The sequence below is a fragment of the Filicampus tigris genome, chromosome 8, assembly GCF_054856515.1.
Source record: "Filicampus tigris isolate MCC_2025a chromosome 8, RoL_Ftig_1.0, whole genome shotgun sequence".
NCBI lineage: Eukaryota > Metazoa > Chordata > Actinopteri > Syngnathiformes > Syngnathidae > Filicampus > Filicampus tigris.
This window is the reverse complement of record NC_141224.1, coordinates 4,055,207-4,082,770: the sequence shown is the minus strand read 5'-3', so window position 1 is coordinate 4,082,770 and position 27,564 is coordinate 4,055,207. Positions and strand designations below refer to the sequence as shown.

At 49.1% G+C, this 27,564-nt stretch overlaps 5 protein-coding genes across 14 annotated transcripts; 2 read left to right on the top strand and 3 right to left on the bottom strand.

The window, feature by feature from the left end:
• Window positions 1-28: 28 nt before the first annotated feature.
• On the bottom strand, window positions 29-4,523 carry decr1 (2,4-dienoyl CoA reductase 1, mitochondrial). Of its 4 annotated transcripts, none has more exons than XM_086037027.1 (10): window positions 3,626-4,523; window positions 2,023-2,225; window positions 1,803-1,860; window positions 1,630-1,716; window positions 1,027-1,174; window positions 856-955; window positions 594-666; window positions 378-524; window positions 245-307; window positions 29-169 (listed from the first exon to the last, which is right to left on the bottom strand). In XM_086037027.1, the coding sequence occupies exons 1-10, from the start codon at window positions 3,665-3,667 to the stop codon at window positions 110-112; spliced, it is 981 nt and encodes a 326-aa protein (XP_085893153.1). In that variant the 5' UTR covers window positions 3,668-4,523; the 3' UTR covers window positions 29-109. The 4 variants fall into 4 exon arrangements, with proteins under 4 accessions (XP_085893153.1, XP_085893154.1, XP_085893152.1 ...); XM_086037028.1 differs by lacking the exon at window positions 3,626-4,523 and adding an exon at window positions 3,304-3,619; XM_086037026.1 differs by lacking the exon at window positions 3,626-4,523 and adding an exon at window positions 3,476-3,618.
• pmvk (phosphomevalonate kinase) lies at window positions 2,557-6,347 on the top strand. Its single transcript, XM_086037036.1, has 6 exons — window positions 2,557-2,644; window positions 4,198-4,401; window positions 4,476-4,539; window positions 4,991-5,143; window positions 5,216-5,345; window positions 5,432-6,347. The coding sequence occupies exons 2-6, from the start codon at window positions 4,289-4,291 to the stop codon at window positions 5,572-5,574; spliced, it is 603 nt and encodes a 200-aa protein (XP_085893162.1). The 5' UTR covers window positions 2,557-2,644; window positions 4,198-4,288; the 3' UTR covers window positions 5,575-6,347.
• Window positions 6,344-10,722, bottom strand: LOC147143102 (uncharacterized). 2 transcript variants are annotated; one of them, XM_086037031.1, is made up of 10 exons: window positions 10,492-10,722; window positions 10,192-10,254; window positions 9,886-10,026; window positions 9,674-9,807; window positions 9,482-9,599; window positions 7,443-7,513; window positions 7,139-7,214; window positions 7,003-7,065; window positions 6,857-6,926; window positions 6,344-6,786 (listed from the first exon to the last, which is right to left on the bottom strand). In XM_086037031.1, the coding sequence occupies exons 3-10, from the start codon at window positions 10,015-10,017 to the stop codon at window positions 6,704-6,706; spliced, it is 747 nt and encodes a 248-aa protein (XP_085893157.1). In that variant the 5' UTR covers window positions 10,018-10,026; window positions 10,192-10,254; window positions 10,492-10,722; the 3' UTR covers window positions 6,344-6,703. The 2 variants fall into 2 exon arrangements, with proteins under 2 accessions (XP_085893157.1, XP_085893156.1); XM_086037030.1 differs by lacking the exon at window positions 10,192-10,254 and having other exon boundaries at window positions 10,492-10,721.
• Window positions 10,723-10,815: 93 nt separating this feature from the next.
• Window positions 10,816-25,891, bottom strand: LOC147143101 (rho guanine nucleotide exchange factor 2-like). 4 transcript variants are annotated; one of them, XM_086037022.1, is made up of 23 exons: window positions 25,783-25,891; window positions 24,309-24,814; window positions 19,852-19,999; window positions 19,673-19,740; window positions 18,283-18,346; window positions 18,050-18,182; window positions 17,866-17,969; window positions 17,647-17,790; window positions 17,303-17,553; window positions 17,111-17,236; window positions 15,630-15,747; window positions 15,232-15,477; window positions 15,085-15,161; window positions 14,817-14,989; window positions 14,602-14,669; window positions 14,304-14,528; window positions 14,145-14,222; window positions 13,997-14,046; window positions 13,359-13,400; window positions 13,239-13,289; window positions 12,876-13,166; window positions 12,080-12,284; window positions 10,816-11,493 (listed from the first exon to the last, which is right to left on the bottom strand). In XM_086037022.1, the coding sequence occupies exons 2-23, from the start codon at window positions 24,363-24,365 to the stop codon at window positions 11,444-11,446; spliced, it is 2,769 nt and encodes a 922-aa protein (XP_085893148.1). In that variant the 5' UTR covers window positions 24,366-24,814; window positions 25,783-25,891; the 3' UTR covers window positions 10,816-11,443. The 4 variants fall into 4 exon arrangements, with proteins under 4 accessions (XP_085893148.1, XP_085893151.1, XP_085893149.1 ...); XM_086037025.1 differs by having other exon boundaries at window positions 12,125-12,284; window positions 25,783-25,889; XM_086037023.1 differs by lacking the exons at window positions 24,309-24,814; window positions 25,783-25,891 and adding an exon at window positions 23,405-23,712.
• On the top strand, window positions 25,727-27,432 carry LOC147143100 (transmembrane protein 79-like). 3 transcript variants are annotated; one of them, XM_086037032.1, is made up of 5 exons: window positions 25,727-25,895; window positions 26,354-26,485; window positions 26,566-26,760; window positions 26,832-27,063; window positions 27,134-27,432. In XM_086037032.1, exons 2-5 carry the CDS (start codon window positions 26,365-26,367, stop codon window positions 27,330-27,332), a joined length of 747 nt encoding a protein of 248 aa, XP_085893158.1. In that variant the 5' UTR covers window positions 25,727-25,895; window positions 26,354-26,364; the 3' UTR covers window positions 27,333-27,432. The 3 variants fall into 3 exon arrangements, with proteins under 3 accessions (XP_085893158.1, XP_085893161.1, XP_085893159.1); XM_086037035.1 differs by having other exon boundaries at window positions 25,728-25,890; XM_086037033.1 differs by having other exon boundaries at window positions 25,881-25,999.
• Window positions 27,433-27,564: the final 132 nt, after the last annotated feature.

The window sequence follows — 27,564 nt, the reverse complement described above, 5'->3', positions numbered from 1 at the left end:
CCCCCCAAAAAAAATACTTGTACACGTGTTGTAGAACAGTAGCGTTTATTTATTATGTTGACACAGACAGAGCAGCTCAGTGTGACGACATCACGGAGCGGGCGGGGCTTCAGGATCCTTTGGTGCTCCTGATCATCTTTTCCATCATCTTCCATTGATCGGCCGTGACCTGAGCGGGGCAGCGAAAAAACAAAGCTAATGCAAAGAAGGCAGAGAAGAAGAAGAAAAGAGGAAAAGCTCCAACCTTGCGCAGCTCATTGAATTCTCCCGCCATCATCACGTACTCGCCGCCATCGAAGCGAATGACCTGAGCGCAAACAACGGCGTTCAACTCCACCCGCCCAACCGTGAGCCTCTCCCCTCCTATCGCCACTCACCGCTCCCGACATCCAGCTGGCGTAGTCGCTGCACACGTATGACGCCAAGTTGGCCATCTCGGACGCTCGGCCCAGTCGGCCCGTCGGAATACGACTCAGCATTCCCGCTTCAAATTGTCCCGTCGGGTCCAAGCGGCTGAAGGCCCCCTTTGTGCGTCATTCATATTTTCAGCAAAAAAAAAAAAAAACGTGGAAAAAAAAACACAAGAATACCACCTTGGTTCTGATGGGTCCTGGCTGGATGATATTAAACCGGAGACCGTAGCGTCCCCACTCGCCTGCCAAAGACCTGATGAGGCACCCGTCACCATGGCAACCATATTGAAAATGCACCCGTCACCGTGGCAACCACATTGAAAATGCACCCGTCCGCCTGGCGACCACAGTGTCAAGATGCCGGTCACCGTGGCGACCAGATTGACAAGGTGGCGGTCACCGTGGCGACCACTCAGTTGTTTGGCGCGTGCGCGGGACTCACTTGTAGAGCGCCTCCACACCGGCTTTGGCGGCAGCGCTGGGAACCACGAAGCCGGAGCCCGACTCGGCGTAGATGGTGGTGACGGCCAGGAAGGCGGCACCTGACGGACGCGGGTCAGCGAGTGAGTGACCCGTGACCGCGGCGGGCACGAACGCTCCGACGCCCTCTGACCTTTCTGGCTGCGCACCAGCCGCTTTCCCAGCTCCAGCGTGACAAAGGCGGTGCCGTTCAGGACGATGTCGCTGACGCTCTTCCAGGCGTTGGCCGACAGATTTTCCGACGGACACACAAAGTTTCCCGCCGCGTTGTTGATGATCACCTGCGCGCGCACACACAACTGTGATGTCATCCGCCAAGCCAACCCCCCCGTTTGCAGCAGTCCAAAACGATGGTAACAATCACATTTCGGAGCGATACAGGAAGGCGCCAGTCGATTAGAGAGGCTAACGACTCGTCTGATTGGTCCATTGTGATTTAATAATCTGAGGTCATGGACCGCTTGTGTGTCATGGCTTGTTTCTGAGACTGGTGGTTGGATATAATGCATGTATAGCTCCCTCTTGTGGTCAATTTTTTATCTACATAAACGTTCACTGCCAATTGCAGAACATATTTGTCATGTTTTTTTTAACCGGACTTCAACGCTTCATGCGTCGTTATGGAAACTTTGTGACGACGATTCATCAACACAAATTGTGGCTACATCTCAGCTTTCTTCGACACCACTGAAACATGGCCGATTTGGACCGAGTGTTTGCGTGCGTGCGTTCTTACATCCGGCAAGCCTGTCAGACTTTCGATGTGTTCCACACAACGCGTGACAGCCTGAGGATCTCTGACATCAAGCTGGACCACATGGACCTGAAAAATGAAGATAAGACCGCACCAGCGAGTCAGGCGCGCTGAAACCAAGACCAACGTGCTTTGCCTCTTATTTGACCTTTCACCTTGTTTCCTGTCTGACCGCTGATCTCCTCCGCCGTCTGCTGCAGGACCTCCAACTTCCTGTGCCATAACCACTTAGCGTTAGTCTCGCCCCGGACTTGACGATAAAAGCTGGATCCCAACTCAATAGCGAAGCTCCGCCCCATAGCGGAGCTGAACTCGCTCGAGCTGATTCTTACTTCGACTTGCATGTACGTGTGCGGGCTGTGGCGGGCGTCTGACCTGCTCGCGATGATGCACTGCGCCCCCAGGTGGGAGAGGGTGGCGGTCATGGCGCGTCCCAGTCCGGTCCCGCCTCCCGTGATGAAGGCCACCCGCCCCCGAAAGGTTTCGGGCGGCAGCATGGCCGCCTCCAGCGGCGGGAAGAAGCGCGATTGAGGAAGAGGTGGCTGCTGAGCGACGGCCGGTGAGCTGTGGAAACATGACTGACAGGGTGCCACGCAGCCACGTCAACAAGATAGATGGATAAGATAGATAGATAGATAGATAGATAGATAGATAGATAGATAGATAGATAGATAGATAGATAGATAGATAGATAGATACTGACCCTAGTTTAACTTGAAACCCTGCCTCTAAACCCTAGCCATAGTCTGAAACCCTACCACAGGTTGAAACCCTAGCCCTAAACCCTGAGCCTAGTTTGAAACCCTACCTCTAAACCCTACCCCTAATTTGAAACCCCACCTATAAACCCTAACCCTAATAGATAGATAGAGAGAATGGAGGGAGAGAGAGAGAGAATACAACAGCCTAAACTCGAAGCGAGTGCAATTTGAAGCACGCGCACTTCAGTGCCTCAGAGAGACCACACTTCGCAAGCCGACCACTGATTTCAGCACAGGTGCAAGCAAAATCACAAACAACTTCTGATATTTTGTCAAGTGACGATGTAAACGGATTGCATTTGTTACACATGCTGTAGTCATGATGTTGAGGAACTAACTAAGTTCACTAAGTTTGTCTGCTTCGAGTATCCGTAGCAGAAAGATGGCAGCGAAACTTGGCAGCCTCCGTTAGGGGAGTAATTAAAATTATAATTAGCCATAACTTACAATTACATTTACATAAAAAAGAAATACGTTGCTGTGATATGATTTATTTTTTTGCGTATTCTTGAAATTAATAGTGGGTTTTGAAAATGAATGAACTTTGAAAAATCTAAACATTCGGCACACTGTCCCTTTAAGAGAAAATTGAATATCGCAATCTTACCAGGAAATGTGAATGTAGCGTTTCTCTCCTTCTTACTAGTACAACCGCACGCCATACACGCTGTCATGTGAAAACGCCGCGGGGAAATCAATGTATTGAAAACGCCGCGGAGAAATCAATGTATTCAAGTCAGGCGGGCTTAGCAGTGGCAACATAAGATGGCCGCCGGTGGCTTCACTTCTCCCGTCGGCGAGTAAGCAGCATTGTTTGGCCATTCATAGAGACGTCCGTGCCCTGAACGAGGTCAGGCGTTTTTTAACATGCGTGCAAAAACAAAAAGCCACCCACCCAACCAGCCATCCAGCCAGCCAGTCAGGCATTCAGGCATCCATCCATCGAATGTGGGTGAAAGGTGAATCGTTTGACTGACACGTTAAAAATCACCAAGTTTGTTAGTAGTCACAAATGATGGAAATATCAAGCAATGTTTGCATGCAGTTCCACTGAAATTGGGGCTCACCGCCACTAAAGTTTGAAAAGTTTTCCGGCGAAGAACCAACGATGCCATCATGTTTGCAAGTAAGACCAAGCGCAATTTGCGGCAGCGGTCGAGGCAGCCTTCACGTTACTTCCGCTTATACCACGACCGCTGCCCAATCGAGGCAGCTACCTTTGCATTTCCTCCTTCTGCCGTGAGATGTCGCAACTCCATTCGACCTGCTGCCGCTACCTTTTCTCATTCCACTGCATCGGACGTTTTTATATACGGCTTGTTTTTGTTCGTATGTGTTTATAAACAACTTCGCTTTGTTAGTGCTCAATAAAAAAGAACGATTAAACTCTATAGAGGCATACAACCAAATACCTTGCTGCAGTCAATTTATAAAATATTTTCTCCTCTCCGCCAAATTATACATGGTCTTTTTCCCCCAAAAAATGCCTAACCAAAAACACCTTACCAAGTTCGTTTTCTTTCCCCAAAAAACGCCTTACTATACATGGTTGATTTTTTTCCCCAAAAAACGGCTAACTATACATGGCCTTTTTTTAAAAAAGAAAAAACGCCTCAGGCAGGACAGCAGCCCTCGAGGACCGGAGTTCGACACCTCTGGAGTAGAGGAGGGAAGAATGTCAACGGCAGAGAAATAAAGCCACCAGTCGTCCATTTGTCGCCGCATCGTTGCATGAAGAACGCAAACGTTGTGTGGCAATCGCGGTAACGGCAACACTCTTGTTTTGAAGTGCTTCCGGTCAGGCCCGTAACTTCCGGCACCTTTCGAGGGGACGGATGTCACGCAAACTTTGATCGACCAGCGACCGGTCATCTCGTGTGATGGATTCCTCTGCTGCTGTGGAAAGTCCCCACTCAGAACCCAAACTCATTTTGATTTTCAGCGGCAAACGGAAGTCGGGGAAAGATTACGTCACGGATGTCATCTTCGATCGGTAAAGTCCACTTCGATTGCTCTGTCAATCACGTATCGATACGCTCATCGATCCTGTGTGTTGTTGTGCTGCAGTTTAGGAGAAGATGTCTGTGGCGTCGTTCGTCTATCAGCGCCGCTCAAACAAGCCTACGCTCAGGTGAGTGACGTCACATTTACGCTCAGGTCAATCACGAGGTACGTGACGTCACTCTCAGGCCGCGCTCAGTAACGTGACAATCACTTTTTTGAGGACTGAAATGCCAGAGAACATTCAACACTGTTATTTGAAGAACTTTAATGAATCTAGCAAGCGCGTCACAACAACACCAACATCGCAAACTGCATTTCGATTAAAAAATGATGCAATTAGCTAAAACCCAAATTTAAGAATGATAAATCACACCCACCTTTCAAATCCCAACTGGAAAAATATCTATCCAGATTCCCTATTATACATACTGTTGATTTTAATGTAAATAGGGTAGTAATGTAACTCAACAAACTACACATACAAAGTGCTGTACAGCAAACAAACGTCAGGCATCTAAAAACATTTATTATTAATTTATTGCAACTGGTGCGCATATGGTGTCAAACGCGCTGTGCAGGAACACGGCCTGGACGCGGAGCAGCTTTCAGGTTCCGGCGCTTACAAGGAGCTCTATCGGGCCGGCATGATCAGCTGGGGCGAAGCTCGGCGAGGACAAGATCCCGGATTCTTCTGCCGCCTGGCGACCAGAGGAGCGCACCAACCCGTTTGGGTACGTCCCTGCGCTGCGGTGGAGCCGTCGCAACCCGCTAGCGCCGCTCAGCTCAGCTCTGTGATTGCTCAGGTGGTGAGCGACGCGCGGCGGATGTCGGACCTTCGGTGGTTTTGGGACAAGTTTCCACAACAGACTCGCTGCGTGCGCGTGGAAAGTCGAGAAGAAACGCGTAGGCGGAGGGGGTGGATCTTCACCCCAGGTACGACCGGCCAGGCGCCCGTTTCGTGCCAAACCGATGACCTCTGACCTCTCTTTTCCATCCGATGTTGCTGTTGTGCGCGTCAGGCGTGGATGACGCAGAATCCGAATGCGGTTTGGACAGTGGGGTGGACTTCCATTGGACCATCACTAACGAGGACGACGCCCCCTCATTAGACGACCAGTTGCGGCCAATCTTAGCGCTGGCGACGGAAGCTGCCCGTCGCTGATCGGCCGAAGCCAACCAAGCAGAACATCGCCATGTGGCGACCGTTTCCACATTGGAGCACCTGGAAGGGATCTTTTCCACAGACAGAGCCCTCCTAATGTTTACATTCTCTTCATCTAAGATTACAGTTGCCTCTGAAAGATTGAAGACATTTTAATACTAATTTAGTTCTTGTTTTTAGATTCATGGATGCAACACATTGCCTTTGAAGTGTCAACGGTAACCGTTTGACCTCCCACAGTACACGATGCGTTTGTTTGCCTCGTCTTATTTAAAAAATAAATAAATAAATAAATAAAAATTGGAGACTAAAATCCACTTACAAAAATGCCAAAAACGGACCAAGGCTATTGCAGGGCTCTTGTTTACAAATAGTCAATTGTGATTATCATGGCGGATATGGAGGCGCTGCTTAACAACATGACCTCATAAATCATGTGGCATGGACTTAACCAATGACAGGGCAGTGTGGTCACTTAAGCATCTGCTTCATTTAGGGGTGAAGTGCCAAATTGGCATGGGGACAAAGCTGAGTCACCTTTTTGCTCAACAATTTTGATGCACCAACTGCTGCGTGTTCCACTTTCGATCAATAAGTTACCCCCACCTGCAAATAAAGACATTTGCTAGGGCAGCGGCTAGCTCGTGTTTCATTCCTATGTTGGAAAATTACCTTTGCTAATGCTAACCTAAATGGATAATGATTATCGAGCAATGCTTAAAGGGAGTGCGGGGAGCGCCCCACCCGCCCAATAAAAACATCCAACAAATGAATTTGGTGCTTTTATTTTAGAAAAAAAAGCTGTCATGATGACCTCATCACAGCATAAGACCACGTGACATTTCATTGATCAGGTAGGCACATCTCTGACCTGTAATTGGCCCCTTGACTTTATGCCATGATGATGTCACGCAACGACATCATCACGGCCTAAAACGAGCGACGGCCGCCGCGGAATGCGGTGGCGTGTCTGACTTCTACAATTGGCCCCATGGGTTTGGCAGAAAAATCTGATTGGCTGTTCCCTTCCAAGCACATGCCCACAAAGTGAGCAAAAAAAAAAACAAAAAAAAATCAAGCGCGTATTGATTATTGATCCCAGTAACGAAGGTGAAAGGATGAGGAATGTTCAGCAGGAGTTGAGCTCCTCCATGGTCTGGTCGAGCGTGGCTTGCAGCTCCACGTTGGCCGCCTTGGCCGCCGCCACCGATTCTGCAAACACGCAAACATGGGTCAGCGTGGCGCCGCGCCGGGGTCATCTGCGGGTTGGGCCGCGTCGCACCTTCTAGGTCGTCCACGGTTCTCTCCAGCTTGGCCACCGTGCGCTCGGCACTGTCCGCCCTGTTCTCCGCCTGGACAGGAAGGCGATGTGCCATGAACAGGGAGCGGCTACAGCGGGCAGGCGAGCTCAGGAGCGCGTCGTCTTACCTCCATCAGTTTACTCCTGAGGTTGTTGATCTCCACCTCGCTGCGCTCCTCCTGCATGGAGAACTACAAGACACAACGGCAAAACATGAAGCGCTGAGCCAGCACATGGCCCAAGCCCCTCCCCTCCCCTCCTCACCTTCTCAGCCTGAGACTCAAAACTCTTGGAACTGGCCACAAGACTCTTCAGCTCCTCCTCCAACGTGCGACCTTTGCTGTGGGGCCGAGGTCAAACGGTCACAAAGATGGCGTGGACAAGCGCAGGTCAAAATGAGAAGCAGCAGCTTGAGGTCGGAGACGGACAGGGCGGCTGACTGACAGCTAGGCGGGGGACCGGGTGACCCTCATGACCTGCCATCTCGTAACCGATCGGCCCAAACTCCTCGCTTGCTAGCGTTGTCATTAGCAAGCATGCGTGTGTTGTGTGTGCGTGTGCGTGTAACCTCTCAGCTAGCTCAGCTCGGGCTTCGGCACGCTCCAGTTCCTGCTCCCCCATCACTAGTTTGCGAGCCACCTGTCAATCAAACACATGCTCGGCTCACGTGATCGGAAAACAAGCCTCGCCGCGCAACACAACCTTGGTCACAGATCAGCGACAAAAATTTGGATTTGAAACAAGAAACAAGCCTCAAGCCAAGACGAACGTACTGACGCCGTACGTTGTCATGGGTCATAGCCTGCGGAGGCCACTAGATGGCACTGCACTATTTGACACTCATCTACCGGTAGTTTACTGGTAATGGACACCAAGGGTTTGCAGAAGGCAAAGCTTCATTACCCACAAAAGATATTATTGTTATTTTCTGGCCTCCACCTGCTGCTGTATCTTTAGCTGTGACATTTTAATGAATGTAGAGCTGTACCATATGGACTACATTTCATCTCTTCTTCCTTGGAAACACATAAGGATGTGTTTTCTTGTCTTCAACAAGACCTTGGAAAAGCATTTGAATCTTTTTTTTTAAATTATAACCTGTTCAAGTAGTGGCGATTTTCTGTTATCGCTCCTCCTTTGCATATAAGAGACATTTTATACAGACCACACAGCTCAATGAATACAGCAAAACATCAAATATTTGGTGGCCAAATACAGGTTAATACGTATTTGACCACCCCGCCATTTTGCATGTTCTCCCACTTGAAATGAAATGATCTTCAATTTTCCTCATATGCCCACTGTGAGACAAAGAATTTAAAAAAATACAAATTATAAATCACATTGTAGGATATTTTAAAGAACTTATTTGTATGTTAGTGCTGAAAATAAGTATTTGAACACAAGAAAAAAAAAAAGAAGTCAATATTTGCTTTGTTTACAAATACAAAGGTCAATCGTTTCCTGTATTTCTTGACCAGGTTTGCACACAGCAAAGCAAGGATTTTGGCCCACATCGATCTTCGCTAGCTCTGTCGAATTTGGGGCCGTCAGGTTGAGAAACATGACAACATTTGGTTGCAGTTTTGAGCCCTAATAGAGCAAAGCAATAGAACAAGTACAACACAGTGCTTCAGCTAACGTTCAGGTGGGCCTCAAATGTAGCCAGTCCAAGTATTACAACGCAGAGGAAAGGAAATGACAGGATTCCATCCGTGGCGGCAAGGGAAATCAAACCATTTGAATAAGAGAGGATTATATGTGTACAATAGACATTTTGTATTGGGTCTGCAATATACTGTCATATCGAACAGCTCTAATTGCTGCACGCTGACCGTCACGTGTAGTGCAGGGGAACTACTGTGATATACAGTCAATATGCATTAAGAAAAAAAAAAGCCTACTATGGCGGCTATAAGTTGACACGGAGGCGTTAGGGCTGCACAGTGCACCGAATCTGAATTGGAATCACGATTTTGCCTGCCAAGATTAAATTAACCTGATCGTCGGGGATTTTTGGCAAATTCAAAGTGGGCTCTACTGCATTTCTTGTCAAGCAGTACTCAGCCAACCACCGGGGAGCGAACGGCACATTGGCTTCGTTAAGAGCCTGCAAGCACACCCAACTAAGTCATGGCCAGAGAAGAAAAGTGCAGCAAAAACTGGAGATGCCTTGAAAAGGGTCAGGTTCTGTTGTCTGAACTTGTTTAGCATTCTGGCAGGTTCAACAAGACCTTGGAAAAGCATTTGATTCTTTTTTTCAATTAAATGGTAAATGGGCGGTCACTACCTTCAGTACTCAAAGCGCTTCACCACACTGTGTACATCATTTAGCTCCTGATGATGCAGCATCCGGAGCAAGTGGGGGTTCGGTATATTGCTCAAGGACACGTCAATACCGTCACGATGGATCGAACCCCCAACCTCTGGGTTGGGAGACGACAACTCTATCACTGATCCATGCCACCCCAATTTGTATATACAAATACCTAAATAATTGTTAGATAATACTTGTGATTAAAATATTTTAATTATGGTCAAAATGATAATCACAATCATTTTGACCATAATTGTGTAGCCCTAGTGTGTGTCTGTGTGTGTACATACTTCCTCATATTTGCGGTCGGCCTCCTCAGCGATCATTTGAGCTTGTTTGAGCTCAATTGTGAGAAGTTCCATCTTCTCCCCATCCTTCATGGCTCGAGTTTCAATCACACGAATCCCTCTTGAAACACCATCATCATCATCATCATCATCATCATCATTATAAACATGCTCATCACTCGCGTGCGCGCTCACCTCTCACTCTCGTCGGCCACCTTCTCCAGCTTGTCCAGTTTTCCGATGGCAGATGTGAGCTGTTCGTGCGTCTGGTCTAGGTTGTCCTCGGTCATCAGAAGACGGCGAGTGAGCGATGCCAATTCCGCCTCTGCCTGCATGTCACACGACAGCCAATCAGCACACACAACGGTCAAGGTCACACGGTTACGTGCGTGCGTGCGTGCGTGCACCTCCTCGCGACCCCTTTTCTCCTCTTCCAGTTGTCTTTGCAGCACCTCAGCTCGTTCTTCAGCTTCTTCTGCTTGTCCTTGAAGAATTTTGATCTTCTTCTTGACGGCCTCAATGCTGCTCACTCCACTCATTTTCTTGTTCTAGCAAGAAAGTAGCAGGAAGTTACTTTTGGGGTCAAACAGGTGTAGGGGGGGTGGAGCATATTGGTGAATGACAGTGAGAAATGAACACGACAGGAAGTTGGTGAATTTCACAATTAGGCGGATGAATCAAAGAGGCGGCTTATTGAAGGCGCAATCACAAACATTCCCGCTGAAGCCAAGGTGCCGCGGAGCAGGTTCGGGCGGGTCCAGGCGTGTAGCTCAGTCCTGTGACGTCACAACACGAACTAGTCATGGCGCGTTCACTATACTCAATACATTACTCTTAGCTGCAGTAGACAGCGGCAAACTTTGCGACACGCGGCGTCTGCCAATTAAGGGTAGCTAGGTGGCAGCAAGTGAACTCGCTCGTGGAACTAAAAGAGGACCACCGCCCTCACGGCCGCATTAGCATGTTTGCCAGTTAGCATCCAACGTGTGAGTGAGAGACATGACACTTGTTACCTGGACTGGTCCTCCTCAATCGTTAGCAGCTAGCAGGCTAACAAGCCAATGGCACCTATCAGGCGGAATGTGAATGACGAAGAGCAGCTTGTCTCCCCTTCCTTCAAGTCTCCACCGAGAACGTGTGCGGCTCACTCGTGCCTCGGGTTTGTCGTGGATTTTGGTCGTGGTGTTGCTTTTGGTCCGGCTCGGCTCGACTCGGCTTCCGCATTCAACCAACTCCCAGCTGTAACTCCGCCTTTTTCCGCGTTGTTGCTTAACAGGAAGTGACGGAGCATGACGACCATCGCCAACGTTTTCGTCAATAAAATCCTTTTTAAATCATTTAATGGCCTAGAATAGTCCTTTATTGTCGTAGTTTGTATTTCGTAAATACTGCCTAATGTAGACATGAACAAGGGAGCATGCAGCAGTAATGACCAGCTCTGTTGATTTAGAAATTATTTAAAACACAAATAATGTACATGTTCTTTAAACGTTTATATTAAAAAAAACAAACAAAAGGTTCTCCTGAAAACAACCAAAAACGCACTTGACATGAACGAATGAGGAGCAGCTAGGACGTCCCTGCGTGACACACAGGAAATGAAGTGTCTCAAAATGTCTCCAAGACAAGTGTCTGCCCTCCATTATGAAGAAGTCACCTACTAGCTAACATGCTAACAGCTTCCCTCCTTGTTTTCATCAGCCACTAAAAGTTGGATGGAAAGTTTCAGTCTTTTTGACAAACATGAAGACAAATAAATATAGTCATGACGACCTTTGCCAAAGGCATCGTGGGTAGTGTAGTCTAGTCTCTTAGTGACCTTGACACACGTCGCTTGCTCCACCCACTCCTAAGCGCTTCCTATTTCAAGTTAGTCAGCATTGCTGGGAAAAGTCCTTCTGGAGCAGGAAACGACGTCTTATGCGTTGATTCTCTTCTATTCGCCGGTGGCATCATGGTGAGACATTAACTGGGTTCAGCCCCACACTCGCTCTCCTCTGGGATGTCCTGCAGGTCTGAAAGGTCAGAGGTCATTGTTAGCCACAAACTACAAGAGCCAGCACGCCTCCACTCAGCAAGAGGATATGAAATAAAAATAATATCATAAAATGAAAATGTCGAATAAATGTGCATTTATTTTAAGGTAAGCAGGAAAAATAGTAAATGATGAAAAGTTGTTTGTTCATCCGTGTTGTCCAATTTGGTGAGGCCTAACCCTGACGTCTTTCCGGCCCGGGGGCCCAAAAAATCTTTCCGCATGGACCCGTTACAAGTTGTGCATGCTCTTTGATACAAACGTAGTAGCATTTGCAGTGCATGAAGCCTGCTGCTGGAGCTCAGTGGGGTCCATGTACGCAGACTTTCTGCGTTCACTGTTCAGAAGCCAGCCGGTAAACTTTGACTCGGACAAGATTTGTCCGGCACTGCAGCGCATCCTTTTAGAGGAAGCTTGAAAATGCTTTCAAGATTTAGGTCTCATCACATCTCTGCTATTTGGAAGGCAGCTTTGCTCATACAATAGATTAGAACAGGTGTCATCAATCCTGTTCCTCGAGGTCCGCTGTCCTGCCTGTTTTTCCATTTTTCCCTGCTGCAACACACCTGATTGTGTCTTTGTTCCCTTTGCACTCTGTCCCGGCGACTGACCTCTTGGGCTGTCAGAGCGAGGAGAAATCTTCACGACTTGTTGCTCTTCTTCCTCCTCGTTGGCTTCCTGAACGCCGTCTAATTGGTCGAGCGGGTCGTGAGTGGCCAATGGAGCAAGGGGGTGGAGTTCCAGCTCTCGGCTGCCCCGCCTCCTCCTCGCCTGGTCAAAGTGCAAAGTAGAAAGAAGTTGTGCCTTGCTCGAACACATTTTTTTTTTTCTCTTCAACTCATGACTTGTACGGGCCACGCAACAGTTGCCCAGGAAAAACCTTGTACGGTAGCTATCGATCCTCAGGGTGATCTCTGCGCACAGGAGGAAAATTTAAAAATAGAGGCGGACCGGCCTATAGACGGGTACTAATTTTCACCGCCCCCCCAGAAAAAAAGGAGAATGATGCCATGATGGAAAGTGATAACCGACGCTCAATTTTTAGTAAAATGATTCACACCTGGCCATTGACCTTGGCGCACACCAACTAGCTGGAAGAGAGGAAACGGCGCCCCCTAGTGTTATTAACAGGAAGCAAGGAAGGATTTGGCCAAGGCAGAACCGGATTGCCCGGCCACTGCAACCATGTCATCGTGCCAAAGAAAAGAGGAAACACGCGACAAATACAAGCCGAGACTTTGGCCACTTGTGGATTTGACACTCTCCACGCTTCACTTTTTAGCCACAGATGCATCGATGAGGCTTGGTACCTGGAAATGTCTTTTTTGTTTGATTGACCTGTACATCTGCCCCGTTCCCTACCGGGTCTCCCTTGATGATGTCGCTCAGGTCCCCGTTGCTTCTCCTCCTGCCGGCCGGCTGCGCCTCCGCTTTGCCAGGCTCCTCCTCTCGAGCCCGCAGTCGCTTCACTTCGTCCTGCAGAAGCTCAACTTGCCGCCTTAGCAGCGCCGCTTCGCCGCCGCCGCCGCCGCCCCCATCCAGACCCGTGTCCCGCGACACTGAGCGGCTGAGGCGGGGTACGGAGGTGGGCCCGGGGGCGGGGCCGCTCCTGACAAACAGCTCCACCACCGAGTCCTGGCGAATGACGGCAGCCTGGGGGCGGAGACAGCGAGTCAATAGAAAGGAAGCTCGGCCAACCAACCGACGACGACGACGACCTCTGACCTGAAGAGCGTGAAGCTGCGCGCTCACGCTGACCAGACGCTCACGCACTTCCTGCGCAAAGCATACGTTTAGCACGGACGCCGACACACGCTCGCCACACACGCCTAACCGAAGGGTCACCTCCTTCAACGTGGCCTCCTGCAGCTGGTTTCCATTTGTGTCCTGCAGGATGAACGAGGAAGCGACTAAGAGCTTTTTCTTAGCCAACATTTCACAATTGCAATTTTTCGGACGATATTGCAATTTTGACTCAATTCGCACATTTTTATTTCCTCCCCATATCAACCATCAGATCAAATTTTCAGTACGTACCAGGGGCGGAGCCATGGGTGGGCCCGGGTGTGCACAGGCCGACCCAGATTGACACACTGCCCGCCCAATGAGATTCATGAAAAAATATATACTTTTAAATATTTACTATGAAACTATTTGTGTTTTTTATTTGATCAAATATAAAGAATGGCATAATTGCGGTTGTCTGAGGAAGATCCGAACTTCATATTATTCGGTTTGACATTTTATTTGAATATACGAGGTGTCGTGTCGGGGCAGGAGGATTGTGCTAAAAGTGAGATAAATATTCAGGTCCACCCTGATTTTTCCAGGCCCACCCATTAGCCAGGTTCTGGCTCCGCCCCCCTGGTATGTACATTTGCAAATATGACAGAAAATGACAGCGTAGCGTCAAAAACATGACTTGCGCCCCGTCTCGTTTCATTCATTAGAATTGACAACTGCTTGACAGCAGCTGCGCTTACCTTGGAAGAGTTGAGCTCGAGAGAAGCGTTGAGTGCCGCGGGTTCGCCGTCTGATGCAAACACAACAACAGGATGATGATGATGATGACGACGAAGAAGATGAAGTATTATTCTTATTGTGGAATGATCGAAGACGGCGGGCCCTCACTGCTCAGCTCCTGGTTGCAGTTGGCGACCGACACTTTGACGATGCTGCATCCTGCCAGCAGATGGCTCAGTTTCTCCACTGAAGAGCAACAAGAACACGCTAAGTCCTTCGTCCCTTCCACCGGGCCAACCACTCGCGCGAGCTTCGTCCGGCCGTCACCTTCACAGATGGCGCCGGCGAGCAGCGGCCCGGCGGGAGGAGCCTGAGCGGCGTCCGCTCGGAACAGCTTCCTGTTGTCCGAGGACCTGGAAAGCGCGCCGCCGCCCACTTCCGGAGCTCCTTCCCCTACGCCGCTTCTTCCCGTCGCCTGGGCCAGCTCGCAGAACAACGTCACGCGCTCCTGGAGCAGCTCCAAAACCTCGCGATCCTTCTGCAAGATGTCCGCTGACCCACACCAACAATCAAAACCATGAAGAGGAGGACAACGATGAACAAAATGGAGAAGGACGGGTGCTACCTTTGAGTCGCCGCAGTAAAGCTTTGGCTTCCGTTTCGATTAAAGGGAATTCTTCTCTGGACGGACAACTGCACACACACACACACACGGGTTACTTCCTACTATCATTTTGATTTTGGTTTTAATTTGAATTTTTTTTTTTCACAAGTTACCATATTATACTGTAATGCATGTTCAAAATAAAAATGTAAAAAGCGGTCGTGCAGCGGCGCTACCTGAGCGAGGCCTGCTTTATGACGTTCATCCAAGTGCGTCGGTCGTCTTTGGAAGAGGCGTGCAGCTCGTACATCTCCGGGGGGGTGGAGTCACTGATCAGGTACATCCCCCGCTCCTGATTGGCTATATCCCTCACAATGAGCTTGATCAGGGAGACCACCGGAGACTTGTCCTGTCACGCGCGCGCGCACGCACACACCGACACAAACGTCATTGTAGCCGGGCAGGCAGGCGACCAAGCCGTTTGTGTCATCGGCAAGATCTTACAAAGGATGCAAAGGTGAACTTCTGGTCCTTTTCCTGGAGGAAGACCAAGATGTCCGACATCAACAGGACGTGGACATCTGGACATACGAATAAGACAGGTCACGTGATTGTGTTAGCTCCACCCACACGGGGGCGCCGGACGGGTACCTTTCATCCTGGAGCCTTGCACCACCAGGAGCATTCCTTCATGATGAAGCTTCCTTCGCAGAAGCTCTCCTCCCCGAAACACGCCGCCGCCAAGCACCTCCGCTCGAGCCCGGGGGTCCAGCCGGGCTTGGACCTCTTGCAGCCTCCTGGCCCGGTCCAGCTCCAGAACCTCCTTATTCACCGAGACGATCAGCTCCTTGAGGAGGGCCAAGGCTCGCTCGAGAGCTCGCACCTCCTCCTCATTGCCTGGCGGGAGGTCACGTTGGTGGTGAGCGCTTGATTTCCGTTCCTCACAGTCCCCAACTGCCCGCCTCTCACCCAACCAAAGTGGGCTGGGACGGACGGGCTCCGGCTCACCGACGCTACGCGGGACCCCAAATGGATGGGCAGCGGCGTACCTTTGGTGTTGTCCAGGATCCTCTGAATGAGGACGGGATACTTGGTGATCCTCTGGGTGACCAGCAGGATGCACTCCGGGACGCCGTGACGACGCAGCAGAGGGCCGCGGCAGGCGCGCTGAGCATCATGGGAAAAAAGCCACAGGGCAACATTCTTAGTGGACAACCTTTAAAGCGGAAGTCAACCCAAACATATTTCTTTCAGGAATATGTTCCCAGCAGGCCCACTAGTTGAAACAGGGCGTTCTGATAAATAATGCGTTTGTGGAATAAGTGTTGATCCACTCGTTTTTAGCCATCTGCCATTTTGTCTTCTGTCGACTGGAAATGACATCGCAACTGCTCACGACGACTAATCACGGCTGACCTGTTTTCTGAATCCGAGCCGCGATTGGTCGTCGTGAGCAGTTGTGATGTCATTTTCAGTCGACAGAAGATAAAATGGCCGCCCCCGGAGATGGCTAAAAACGAGCGGATTAACACTTATTCCACAAACGCAATATTTATCAGAACGCCCTGTTTCAACTAGTGGGCTTGCATAGAACATATTCTTGAAAAAAATATGTTTGCGTTGACTTCCACTTTAACAATCAGCAGTGGGGCACAGACAACAATGGAGACGTCCGTCCGTCCGCAGGAGTGTGCTAACGGCTAAAGCTAACTAGTCAAGGCCTGTCTGTCCGCAAAGGTTGAATGGGCGCAACTGGATTTTGTTTGCTCCAAAAAAATTCCACCGAAATCCGTTAAGGCTTCTTCAGTTCCGAATTTTCTGAAAGTGCACGTTCAGAATGTCCCTATACATGGCTCTGGTGGGCGTGTCCGCTGGGAGAGCAGACGTTCACCTGCTTGTTGACAAAACGGGCTTGACTCCACGCTTCAAAACAATAAACAGAAGAAGCCTTTCAAGCGGATTCACGGGGAACCGTCTCAAAGAAAACAAACGTTTAAAGAGGAAGTCAACGCCAAAAATGTCTTGACAATACTATTTTCGCCTCATTTCAACCTTTGCAGATGACCAATCAAAATAGGCCAGACCTGTCTGTGGTGGCACAACCTGAATTAATCAAGGCTCATGGTGTCACCCCAACTACAGGATCTGCTCTTAGTCCAGCCTTTGCTCGTGTTAAAGACGCCACTTGATCGCATGTCCAAGGTCCAGCAAAATATCTTCTTTGCATTTGGGAGTCATAAGGCGAGCGGACCCAGTCCAGATCTCGTGTCAGTAGCTCTTGGTTTTGCTCAAGGTTGACCTTTCGATGACGATTAGGGGCAGCGTGGCTCAAGGGTAGAGTGATTGTCTTCCAACCCAGAGGTTGTGGGTTCACTCCCCCCCCCCCCCCCCCCCGCACTTTCTTGAGCAAGATTCAGAACCCACAGTCGCTGACACTGCGTCGTCGGCGGGTGAATGTCAAGTCAACGCGAAGCCCTTTGAGCGCCTGAATAAAAAACCCATTTACCCGAAGATTCGGGCGCCTACTCACCCTGATCAAGTGCTGCAGTCTTCTGTCGCGGGTTAGAACGTCCTTGTAAAGTTTGACAGCTTTCGGGTGACGACTGCAAAATTCCGAGTAAACTTTCTTCATGTCGTCTGCACACTGACCTGAAAACTAGACAAGACGCACGCACACGCGTCACCTTTCCGGCGCGGCCAGCCTTCGGCGCGCCATTCTCACCTGCGCGAGGAGCAGCTCTCCGATATTCGGGACGATAAAGTTGGCGTCGCTGCCCTCGACCGCGCCCTGCTTCCTCCGGGCCACCAGCTGGGCCAGGAAGGCCGTGTGGAGCTCCAGCAGCTGGTCCAGACACGGGAAGATGGTATGGACCACGCCCGCCTCCAGCATCACCTCCTCCAGCATACCTCGCCGATACACGCCCTCCATGATGCGCAGCGTGCGGACGTGGTTAAACTCCGTCTGGATTAACTCTGCGCACCCAGCAAAGGGGAGGGGCGTGGCCACGGTCAGGAGGCGCCCCGACGACATCTGTCGGCTCGAGCCGCACGTCGCGTGTGGCGTACCGTAGATGACGTCTTGCTGCTTAATCAGATCTTTGTGGAGCGTCTGCAGGAATTTGGGCTCCACCACCAGACTCCAGCTGTCGGCTTGGACACTGCGGCCCTCAACCTGCAGCTCCTCCAGCAGAGGGCTCCACCACCAGTCTCCTAGGAAACGCCAGCCTTCACTTCACTTTCATCGCACCCCCGACGGGCGACGAGCAGTTGCGGGGAGATACGCACCGTCGTCGGTGAGCGACTCCATGGACAAAGTCCTGCTCCGAAAGTTGAGCGACTCGGTGGACTGAGACAAAATCCTCCTCAGGCCGACCGGGTCCTCGCTCATGCTGGACGGACAGACGGGACGCTTTTCATGTAACGGGAAGCTACGGTGTCACACGGACGGAAGCTGGCACTTGGCACTCACCCGGCGATATTATTGGTGGAGACGCTCTTAGCGAGCGAGAGGCCCGAGCGAACGCGTCGGGAGCCAAGCAACGACTGGCGCAGGCTGTCTGACGGGTAGATGGCCGAACTGGGACGCTCTTTCATCGCCTGGGCTGAAGAGCGGACGGGACAAAGTGTTCACAACGCGACGACAACAACAACAACGCACGCGCGCAACTCGCCCGGCGCGTGGGCAGAATGGAGTCAACTCACTTTTTGCCCGCAGAGCAACGTTCTGAAGGGCCGAACTGTTCCTCGCCATGGCCAGCTTCTGTTGCTGTAAAGCAGGCAGACACGTGAGAGACGGACAGGCTGTCCATAGCAAGTACGCCACTCACGACTACTGGAGGACATTTGTGCTTTGCCGGTCACAAATTCACCCAACCGCACATTTATTTGAAACCATTTTTCCGTACTTTTGTGCAAACCTCTGCTTGTTTTGTATTTTTTTCCTTCCACATCCCCTGCTTACTGAGGGATTTTCAGTTTTTGTTTTTTTTCATGGGAATTACAAAGAGCGGCAATAATTTGCCAGTTTTCCCTATTCACATTTGTACATGGATTATTACACCGGTATTATTTTTCCAGAAGCAGATGAACATCCCTCCAACATTTCCTATTTGTGTACTAAAGTATAGAGATAGACCGATATGCTTTTTTCAGGGCCGATACCGATTAGTAGTAGTCAAGGAGGCCGATAACCGACATTTGGAGCCGATATTTATTTTCAGTAAAAAGGAAAATATTGGCATCAAAATCTAAAGAAAAATTTACTCTTAACTTTGTTGCAACGTCTATAAGCATGTTTATTGAACAATGTTTCAGGTTTACATATTGTTGATTTTTTTTTTTTCAAATTATTATTTCAAGAAATTTTTGACAATATACATCTCTGTTATAAAATTCTAACAAAAAGTTCTGGGAGCACCTGAGGTTGACAGCGTGTCTTAAAAAGGATAAATGAAAACTTATACAATAGCTCCATGTAGTTTTCTGCAGTAAATGAACATTTCAAAATGACAGAAATGTTCAACTTTCACATATCTTTGTTTTGATTTCCACAGTTTTAAATTGATTTATTATCGGCCAACAGAGTTTTAAAAAAAGGCAGATGCCGATATTCGTCGAAAAGCCAAATATCGGTCTATCCCGACTAAAGTGTCAATCCCGAAAATCTTGATGGACCAATCTACTTTTTCGCCACATTACATGCGTACATTGATCTCTTCTGGAAGAGGACGATTATTATGAGTCAAGGTGAAAGTTAGGGACGAGACACTCGGGTGTTGATTAACTTGAAATTCATTAGAGCCCAAATTGACGTTTTTGTTGGCACGCATAAGGGAAAATCTGGTTCCATTTTTGCCCAAAGCACAAATGAAAACAGAACTGAACTGTGGGGGCAAAAACCGAGCGATGAGGGTTCCCCTCGTAGCGGTTGTGTGAGGATGCAGTCTCATGACAAAGACTACGTTTGTTTTGTCGCCGCTTTGTCCTGCGTCGGCCTCGCTCAAGCCAACTAAGCCTCGGTTGCTGCCGTTTTGCACTTTTGCCCTCCGCGCCAAACTTTGCCGTTCGCGCGCTGGCGTCTTCTCACATTTACCTTCTGCTTCATCTTGGCGCAGTTCGCCAAACTGTCTCGGCAACGGTTGTGAATGGTCACGTTGCAACCTGCCGCACACACGACAGACGGACGGAACAGTTTGAGACCGGCAGGGCAATCGCTCGACAAATGTCGCTGTCTGGACTAGAAATTGTTGTGATTGATTGCGTGCGTGTTACCGGGGCAGCTGAGGGCCTCCTTGGCGGTGATGCTTCGGTTGCACGCCGAGCACAACGTGGTGGAGGAGACAGTGAGGGACGTGAACAGGTGACCTTTGTTGGAGCGAGCCTCCTTCTCGCGCTCCTTAACCCGCTCTTTTTCTTTGTTCTGACAACACACACAAAAAAAAAACCAACTAAAGTTGAGCAGAGGTGGCTCGTGTTGGAAATGCAACGTGTGTAACGGAGGCAACTTCTCTTTTTTGAACTTAAAAAGGGGAAGTCGACCCAAAAATGTTCTGCACAAGAATATGTTGTATGCAGCCCCACAAGTGGCCGTGATTGGTCGTTACCTGAGCAACTGTGATGTTATTTTCAGTCGACAGCAAGACACAAGCCCCCCTGAGGTGGCTAAAAAACGGGTGGATTTTGCTGCTTAACTTATATTACACAAACACAATGTGAATCAGGGTGTCGTGTTTCGACTAGTGGGCCTGCAAAAACAAATTCTTGTAAACAACATTTTTGGGTTGACTTCCTCTCTAACCTGTGCACCACACACAAAAGACAGGAAGTGTGTGAGAGCGCGTTTACATGTCTTCACACGACAGAAGGAGGAATGTCAACAATCTGATTTGTCACTTTTGCACCCAACTTTGCCGTCAGATGTCAACAAATCAAAGTCATGACTGGATGTGAAAACGGCAAGAAAAAACAAGGATTGTGTCATTGACACTTTGTTACCTCCCCAACACATTAAACAGTTCAGGAATCAGCTGACAAGACTCTCAGTGTGTGTGTGTGTGTGTGTGTGTGTGTGTGTGTGTGTGTCATGAGACTCCAGTCACAGTGCCTGACCACCAGCTCGAGACACGCCCACATGGCACTTCACATGAAGTGTGGAACATGCAAAAGGGACGGCGCAGGAAGCGCCAACAGCACCAAGAGCACCAGACTTTCACTTGGGCCGGGAAGTGACCTACATCCTCGACTGCTCGCCACTCAATCACAGGGCACGGGTATCAAATCTAATCAATTTCATTAGAAAAATTGCTCAAAAATGCAAGGTCGACAATTCAAATTGCAAGAAAATATACAAGACCACACACCACTTGTATTCTGACGTACCGGTATAAGCACCAAAACGCCCAGACGAACACACACCCACGCACGTACACACCCACACATAAGGCACTGAGGATTCATGTGAGGAAACAAACAACCTGTGGGAGCCATCCACAGCGAGAGGTACCACATTCTGCAGTTACGGCGGATGCCGCCGCCACCAAAACCAAAAGAGGGCCAGAGCGGCTGAATGCAGCCTCCTTGTACGTTTTTGTTCAAGCTTTCAACTAAACCGCCCGAGGGTTGATCTGGTACAAGCATATTATATACTTTGAAAACAAGTAAAAGAACTCTTAAGATCAACGCTTAAAAACACGGGGTGCCAAGAAAGTGGTCTTAAAACTGGTGGGAGGACGCAAAGATCAGAGTTCTGAAGACGTTTTAGATTGCAGATCTTCTTTTTGTGAGGATTATAGAGCAGGGCTTTTCAATCATCCAAAAGCATGCATCAGCACCTCTATGTCAGCCTGAGCGAGAAAGAGGTCGATTCTTCTTCAAATGATAAAATCCTATCGTAGTTAAAGCTCTTAAGGAGTCCAAAAAATGATGAGCAGGTTCCAGCCCAGTGTGGTCAGAAGAAGTGTCATTTGCATAACCGCGAAAGCTAACGCCGTATCTCCTGTTGACGTCCCCAAGGCAAAGCATGTAGAGATTAAAAAAAGAACTGGACCTAAATTTGACCCTTGGGGCACCCCGCACTCAATTTCATGTGTCCTTGAGGAAGATGTATCCATACCTACATACAAACCTCGCACTGCGAGATGAGCTGAACCGGATAAAAACAGTACCAGAGAGGCCAAGCAGGCTTTGAAGTCTGTTCAGTAAAATGTGGCGGTCTACTGTTTTTTGACGGCAGCGCTGAGGTCCAGTAGAACCAAACGATGTCGTCAAGCAACTTTTCAAACCTTTGGACAATTTAGTTTCTTCAATTCAGCTAACATGCTACCATGTTTTTGTAATGTGACTAACAAAAGCTTATTTTTTATCTTATCTTAATGTGGGAGGAAGCCAGAGAGAAGCATGAAGGGAAAATGAAATGTAAACACCACACAGGTTAAACATTAAACTCATGTCGCTGTCATAAAAGTCTCTCTCTAAAACCATCACTTCTTAGGAAACGCCCCCACCCAAAAAAAAGACCGGCATTAGTTGTGCCACTAACATTGAATTGTCAAGGACAAAAATGAGCAAGCCATTTTCAACTAAGTCCGACGTTAGCGGCTAGACTTGTGCCGTATCATACAATGACGGTGTAATTAACTTGAGATTCTTAACATGCCATATGACATGAAATAAAAAAAAAAAAAAGAATTCAAAATTGAGCCTATTGCAGTAACATTCATGTATGCATTATTGAACATGATCTGACCAAAACAATAATTAATAATAATGATCCATTCCAAGCGCAGAACAGGCTATGTAAATCAAGTAGCAAAACCACAATGTAAACTCAACACATTCCCATTCCTGTCTCACAAAGTTTCACTTCATTGCTTCCTTTATATGTTTTTTTTTAAAAGCCCAAAACTTCCAGACATCTGCCTTCAAGCCTGTTGGCTCTGATTTCAGTGCGTTCGCCATGTTGTTATGATACGTTACTCTCGCTTACTGACGAGATCTCACATGACGCGAGACATTTCATGGGGAAAAAGACCTATTAAAAGGATCGATTTTTGGTTTTATCAATAAATATCGGCCGATGAAAAGGAAAATTGATTCGATTCATATTTTTTAAGCCAGCCCTAGTACTGGGGCCAAACAGCCCGTATCAAGGGTTCTGATACCCCCTAAAGATCACCCAAGGGGACACAGTCAAGAGTTCTTTCCCCCGAGCCACAAATCACGCGTAGATTGGTTGGGTGAACTCCAAAGCAACCTGGAGGACCCTGCCGAGGGTGTCGAGTTGCTCAACTGTTTCACGGCCGGGACGAAAAGCGCACTGAATCTGAATCTTGAATCTGAGATCCATCTTCCCGACGGACCGTCCTCTCTCACAACCCCGAGTGGACCTTACCAGGGAGCCTGAGGCCCCTGTAGTTGGAACACACCCGGCCCGGGTCTGCCAATCCAGAGGGACTGTCCCCGATGTTCAGGCCAGCGTGTTTGTGAGCCCCACAACATACCTCGAGCCTAGGTCGACCATCATTTCCACAAGTGCTTCTCCATCCACTTGGGTGCCAGTGGGTGCCCATCAGCTGTCTCTGGACTCCCACGGGCCAAAAAGGCTCAATAGGACTCCCCCTTCAGCTTGACGACATCCCTCACCGCCAGTGCCCATGCAGCGACGGGTTCCGGGACACCTTCAGGCTGCGACTCAACAGTTCTGACTGAGGTGGAAAGCCCTTCCTCCAGCAGAGCTCCGCAATATATTTGGGTCTACGCAAGTTGAGCCGGCATGGAAATAAGCGCACACACAGGGCTTGGATAATCATGTTGTATGCAAACCAACCTCCCAGGAAGAGTTGAGCATCATGTGGCTAACGTAGCTTATGTCAATAATAACAAGAAATACTCTATGGATAATGGCTGGAAAATGGCTTCTTTGGGGTTTACATGTACACTCTCCCACGTGTTGTGTCTTTCATAACTGTTCCATCCTAATTAATAGTAGTCTTTGATAAAACGCTATTAACCCTTTTTATAAAGACACATCCCGTTTTTTTAACCATTACTAATATATAACAAGAAATCCTATGAAAGTCCTTGATGAAGTTCTGGTCACTAGTTCGAGCTGTACATTTTCACTTCCTGTTTGGACACGCGCACGCGCACGCCGGGCCTCCCCTCCCCCCGCCCGTTTCATCTGTAGGACAAAGCGGCCACGCTGCGAGTAACGGATACACGCACACGCACACGCGCCAAGCTCAGAAGAAGCGCAAACACGACGCGCGCGGCTACAAACATAACACACGCCCGCGCGCGCGCTAGTACCGGGTGAAAAAAAGGTCGTGTTTTTCCCCGAATCTCAAAGACGGGGAAAAACGCTTCAATTTCCGCCAAGTTGCTTCTGTTTTCACACGCACGCGCGCGCGCGCGCGCACACACACACACACTCGCACGCAAACTCTTTCCGCTGTGGCAAACGCAAAGCGATCGAGCGATCAATACCCGACCACGGATCAATATCGGATTTTAACAACTAAAGGTAGAAGAAAAAGAAACAATAAAGAAGCGGACCGGCCAGGTCCACGAGGTGGCGGGGTGAAAAGGAGAGAAAAAAAAGCGGAACCGAAGAAAAGAGGCTCAAAGTGACATCGATAATTGTAACTAAAGGTTTTGGCTTTGGACAGCAACTAATCGATATTCAATGATCAATGATGGCTTTTGTTCTTTTTGCTTTCAAGCGGGCTCACCTTTGCGTTCATTTCTTTCATCTTGTCCTTGTTCCTTCCCTCTAACAGCCGGGACATCCCGCCCAAGTGTCCACGTGGACCAACCAGTCAGTCAATCAATAAATCAGTCAATCGATCAATCACCGATCAATCTCCGGCGGATCCGGCAGAGGTTCGGGTCCTGGTCCACGAGCAGTCTGCAGTCTGGGCGCAGGGGTGGGGCTTGACCGGGAGTGACAGACGGCATCGGCGCTACTGTCCAATCGGAGCATAGGCCGCTGGTGAAGCCTTCGACCAATCCCTGCGGCGGGCCGAAGCGAAGCCCCGCCTACTCAGCAACGGTAGCGTTCGCTTTTCACACCTGGACGTGACGTACGGCGGGGCGGGGTCGTATGGCCGGAATCCATCGCTATGACAACGTGTCGAGTGATCACGTGGCGCTAAACAGCCATTCAGAATCCTGCCGGAGGTCACGTGGCACGCTCCACATTCTTCTGATGACGTGGAACTCACCGTGCTAGACCCGCCTAATCGGTGTACGCCGGTAACATGAAAGGAAACACGGACACAAATAAAGACAAGAATGACGTCATCTATAGTCTACTTCAGGGGTGCCCAAGTCTGGTCCTCATGAGCCTCTGTCCAGCCTGTTTTAGGTATATCCCTTTTCCAACACACCTTATTCAAATGATCAGATAATGAGCAAGGTTTGCAAAAGCCTAAAGACGATCCTGATAATATGAATCAGGTGTGTTGCCGTGGGAATATATCTAAAATAGGCTGGATAGGAGATCTCGAGGACGGGACTTGAGCACCCCTGGTCTACTTTCTTATTCAAATGCAAAAAAAAATCTTTGAGCATATCATCTATTTCAGGGGTTACCACCCTTTTTGAAACTGAGACGCAAACAGCTGCCAGTTTTATATGCACGACTAAAATAAGATAATAGGCAAATTACAGGACCCCAGGAAGATTAGCTCTTGTATATTGCGAGCGCTAACGGGGATCCAACAACAACTTCAATGATTTTACTATTTTGTGTTACTATTCATTCACGATATTCACATTGAGTACATTTTTTTAAAAATATAAGTGTATGCCAGTGTTCGCATTTTCTTATGACCAATTCCAATTCTACAACATTCCTAGAAAATCACTATGTCCCATCACTGGTGGTTAGTCAGGGCCGCGGGCTACTAATGTGGTCCTTGGGGGCGACCTAGTGCCCGCGGTTGAAGTCTCAAGTTGAAACATGAACAGGAAGAATACTCTAAACCTAGTTCAAGTTTCAACTTAAAACTAGCCTCAACCTGAACCAGAACGTCGTTGAACACACGTTTGAGATTAAAATAAAAATAAAGACAAATAAAACAAGCATTAGAATTACAGCGTGATTAAATCAATACAAGAAGACTGATATCGTTTGGAAATTCTACCACTTCCGCTTTCAAACTTTTCCTCATGGGAGGAGTTGGCGAGTTTGACGTCGCTCACCTGGAGCACAAACACGAAAACTCGCACACCTGGTTTCCTTTGTTGGTGCTTTTTTGCTTTCACCGCCAGCACGGCCAGACCAAAAACACACGACGGAAGCTCTGAGTGGTCAGGTGAATCCGTACAAATCCTTTCAAATGTTTGACCTCTCGTCATTAGCAAGTTGGCCTGTTAGCACAGAGTCTTCGATGAGTGCTTACAATTGATCCGAAATTTGGTAAACAATTTTCACAATCGTCCTGACGAGGATGATTCGTTTCGCAGTTGAGGACGTCATAGCTGCTTGTTCTTTCGAGTGACGTTATTAATGAAACGCTCGCCAAAACAAACTGCTAAGCCGACTAAACCAAAGTGACCGGTCAAATCGACTCTTAGTTTAATTTGCTCGCTGAGGGCTTACTAACCACCCTGTAACCCATTTTCTTGAACTCTCTCTCATTCAGTCTCATACATCTTGCATCCGATTAACATGTTTGTTATATTGCAGCATTCCTACATGAGAATGACTGATAATTTTGTTCTTCCAATCAACTACTCAAAGTGTGTGATTGTTGTGCTCTCCGTCAAGCAGGCCCGACACCCATGGACGAGCAGGTGGGGGCCCAGATGCACGGCGTGGTGGGCGAGCCACAAGCAGTGAGGGAAAGGGACAGGACCCACCTCAAGCGACACGGCCGCTGGGATGACAGGTCATCTGCCACAGGTAAATTCAGTGAAAACTGCCAACCCTGGCTTGGTCTGTGATTTCCCACAAGTGCCTTTTGGGTTTTTTTTTGGTCTCAGGCAGGCATGGCTGTCCCAGTCGAGACATCTTGAAGGTGGGTGTGTCACTGATGACCTCAGCAATCTTCTTCCCCTTCCTGGTGTGGGGGGGCTTTGTGTTCCTGCCCTTTGATGCCCCCCTACTGGATGGCGCCCCCCTCAGGATGCTCTACGTGCTGCGCTGCTCCGTCTTTGCTGTCACGCCCATCGTCCTAGGTGACGACAACCGCCCCCGCCTGCCGTCCACTCGTCCCCAGCCTAACTGTATTTTTGTGTGCGGTGGTCAGGCTGGCTGGCGGTGGGCGTGACGCGTCTCAGGTTTGGCGTGGTTCAGCCCCTTTTGGACGAAACGGCGGCGCCGGCATATCTGGAGGACCTCGGCGTACACAGGAACTACACGCGGGAGTCTGTCAGTCTCTTCCTGATGTACTTCCTGCAGCTGGTTGTCATGGCGATGTACCTGAGCCAGGAGCAGCTGAAGCTCGTGCCGCTGCTCGCCATCGTCTTCGCCTTGGGACGGTGGGGCAGCAAAATGTTTGGCTTTGGGCTCTGGCGCAAGTGGCCTAAAGCAACCTTGTTCTGTCCGCAGGTTGGCTTACTGGGTGGCCGCCGCGTTCGGCAGCAGCGTTCGCGCTTTTGGACTGGGCTTGTCCTTGTTGCCCAGTCTGGTGATGATGGTGGCCAACTTGGTGTTCATCTTCACGGTCGAGTCGTCGGCATCCATTTGGAGCTCGCCTCTGCGTTTCGATGCCACGGCGGCCGTCAGACGACAGCGGTTCTGGGGTTGAAAAGCGGGAGTCGGAGAGAAACTACTTGTGCTTGATGTAGCAATTTGTCAAACATATGCTTTGTGCTTTCATAATAAAAGCCAATTATTCTCATCATGAAGATTGAAGACTACTTCCTCTGTACAACTGACCACATCTCCAAAAACGTCCGATTGGACTGCACAGAAACATCAGGTCACAAGTTGGCCTTTTAACACACGCACGGACAACACTTTCACCCTCCGAAATGGAT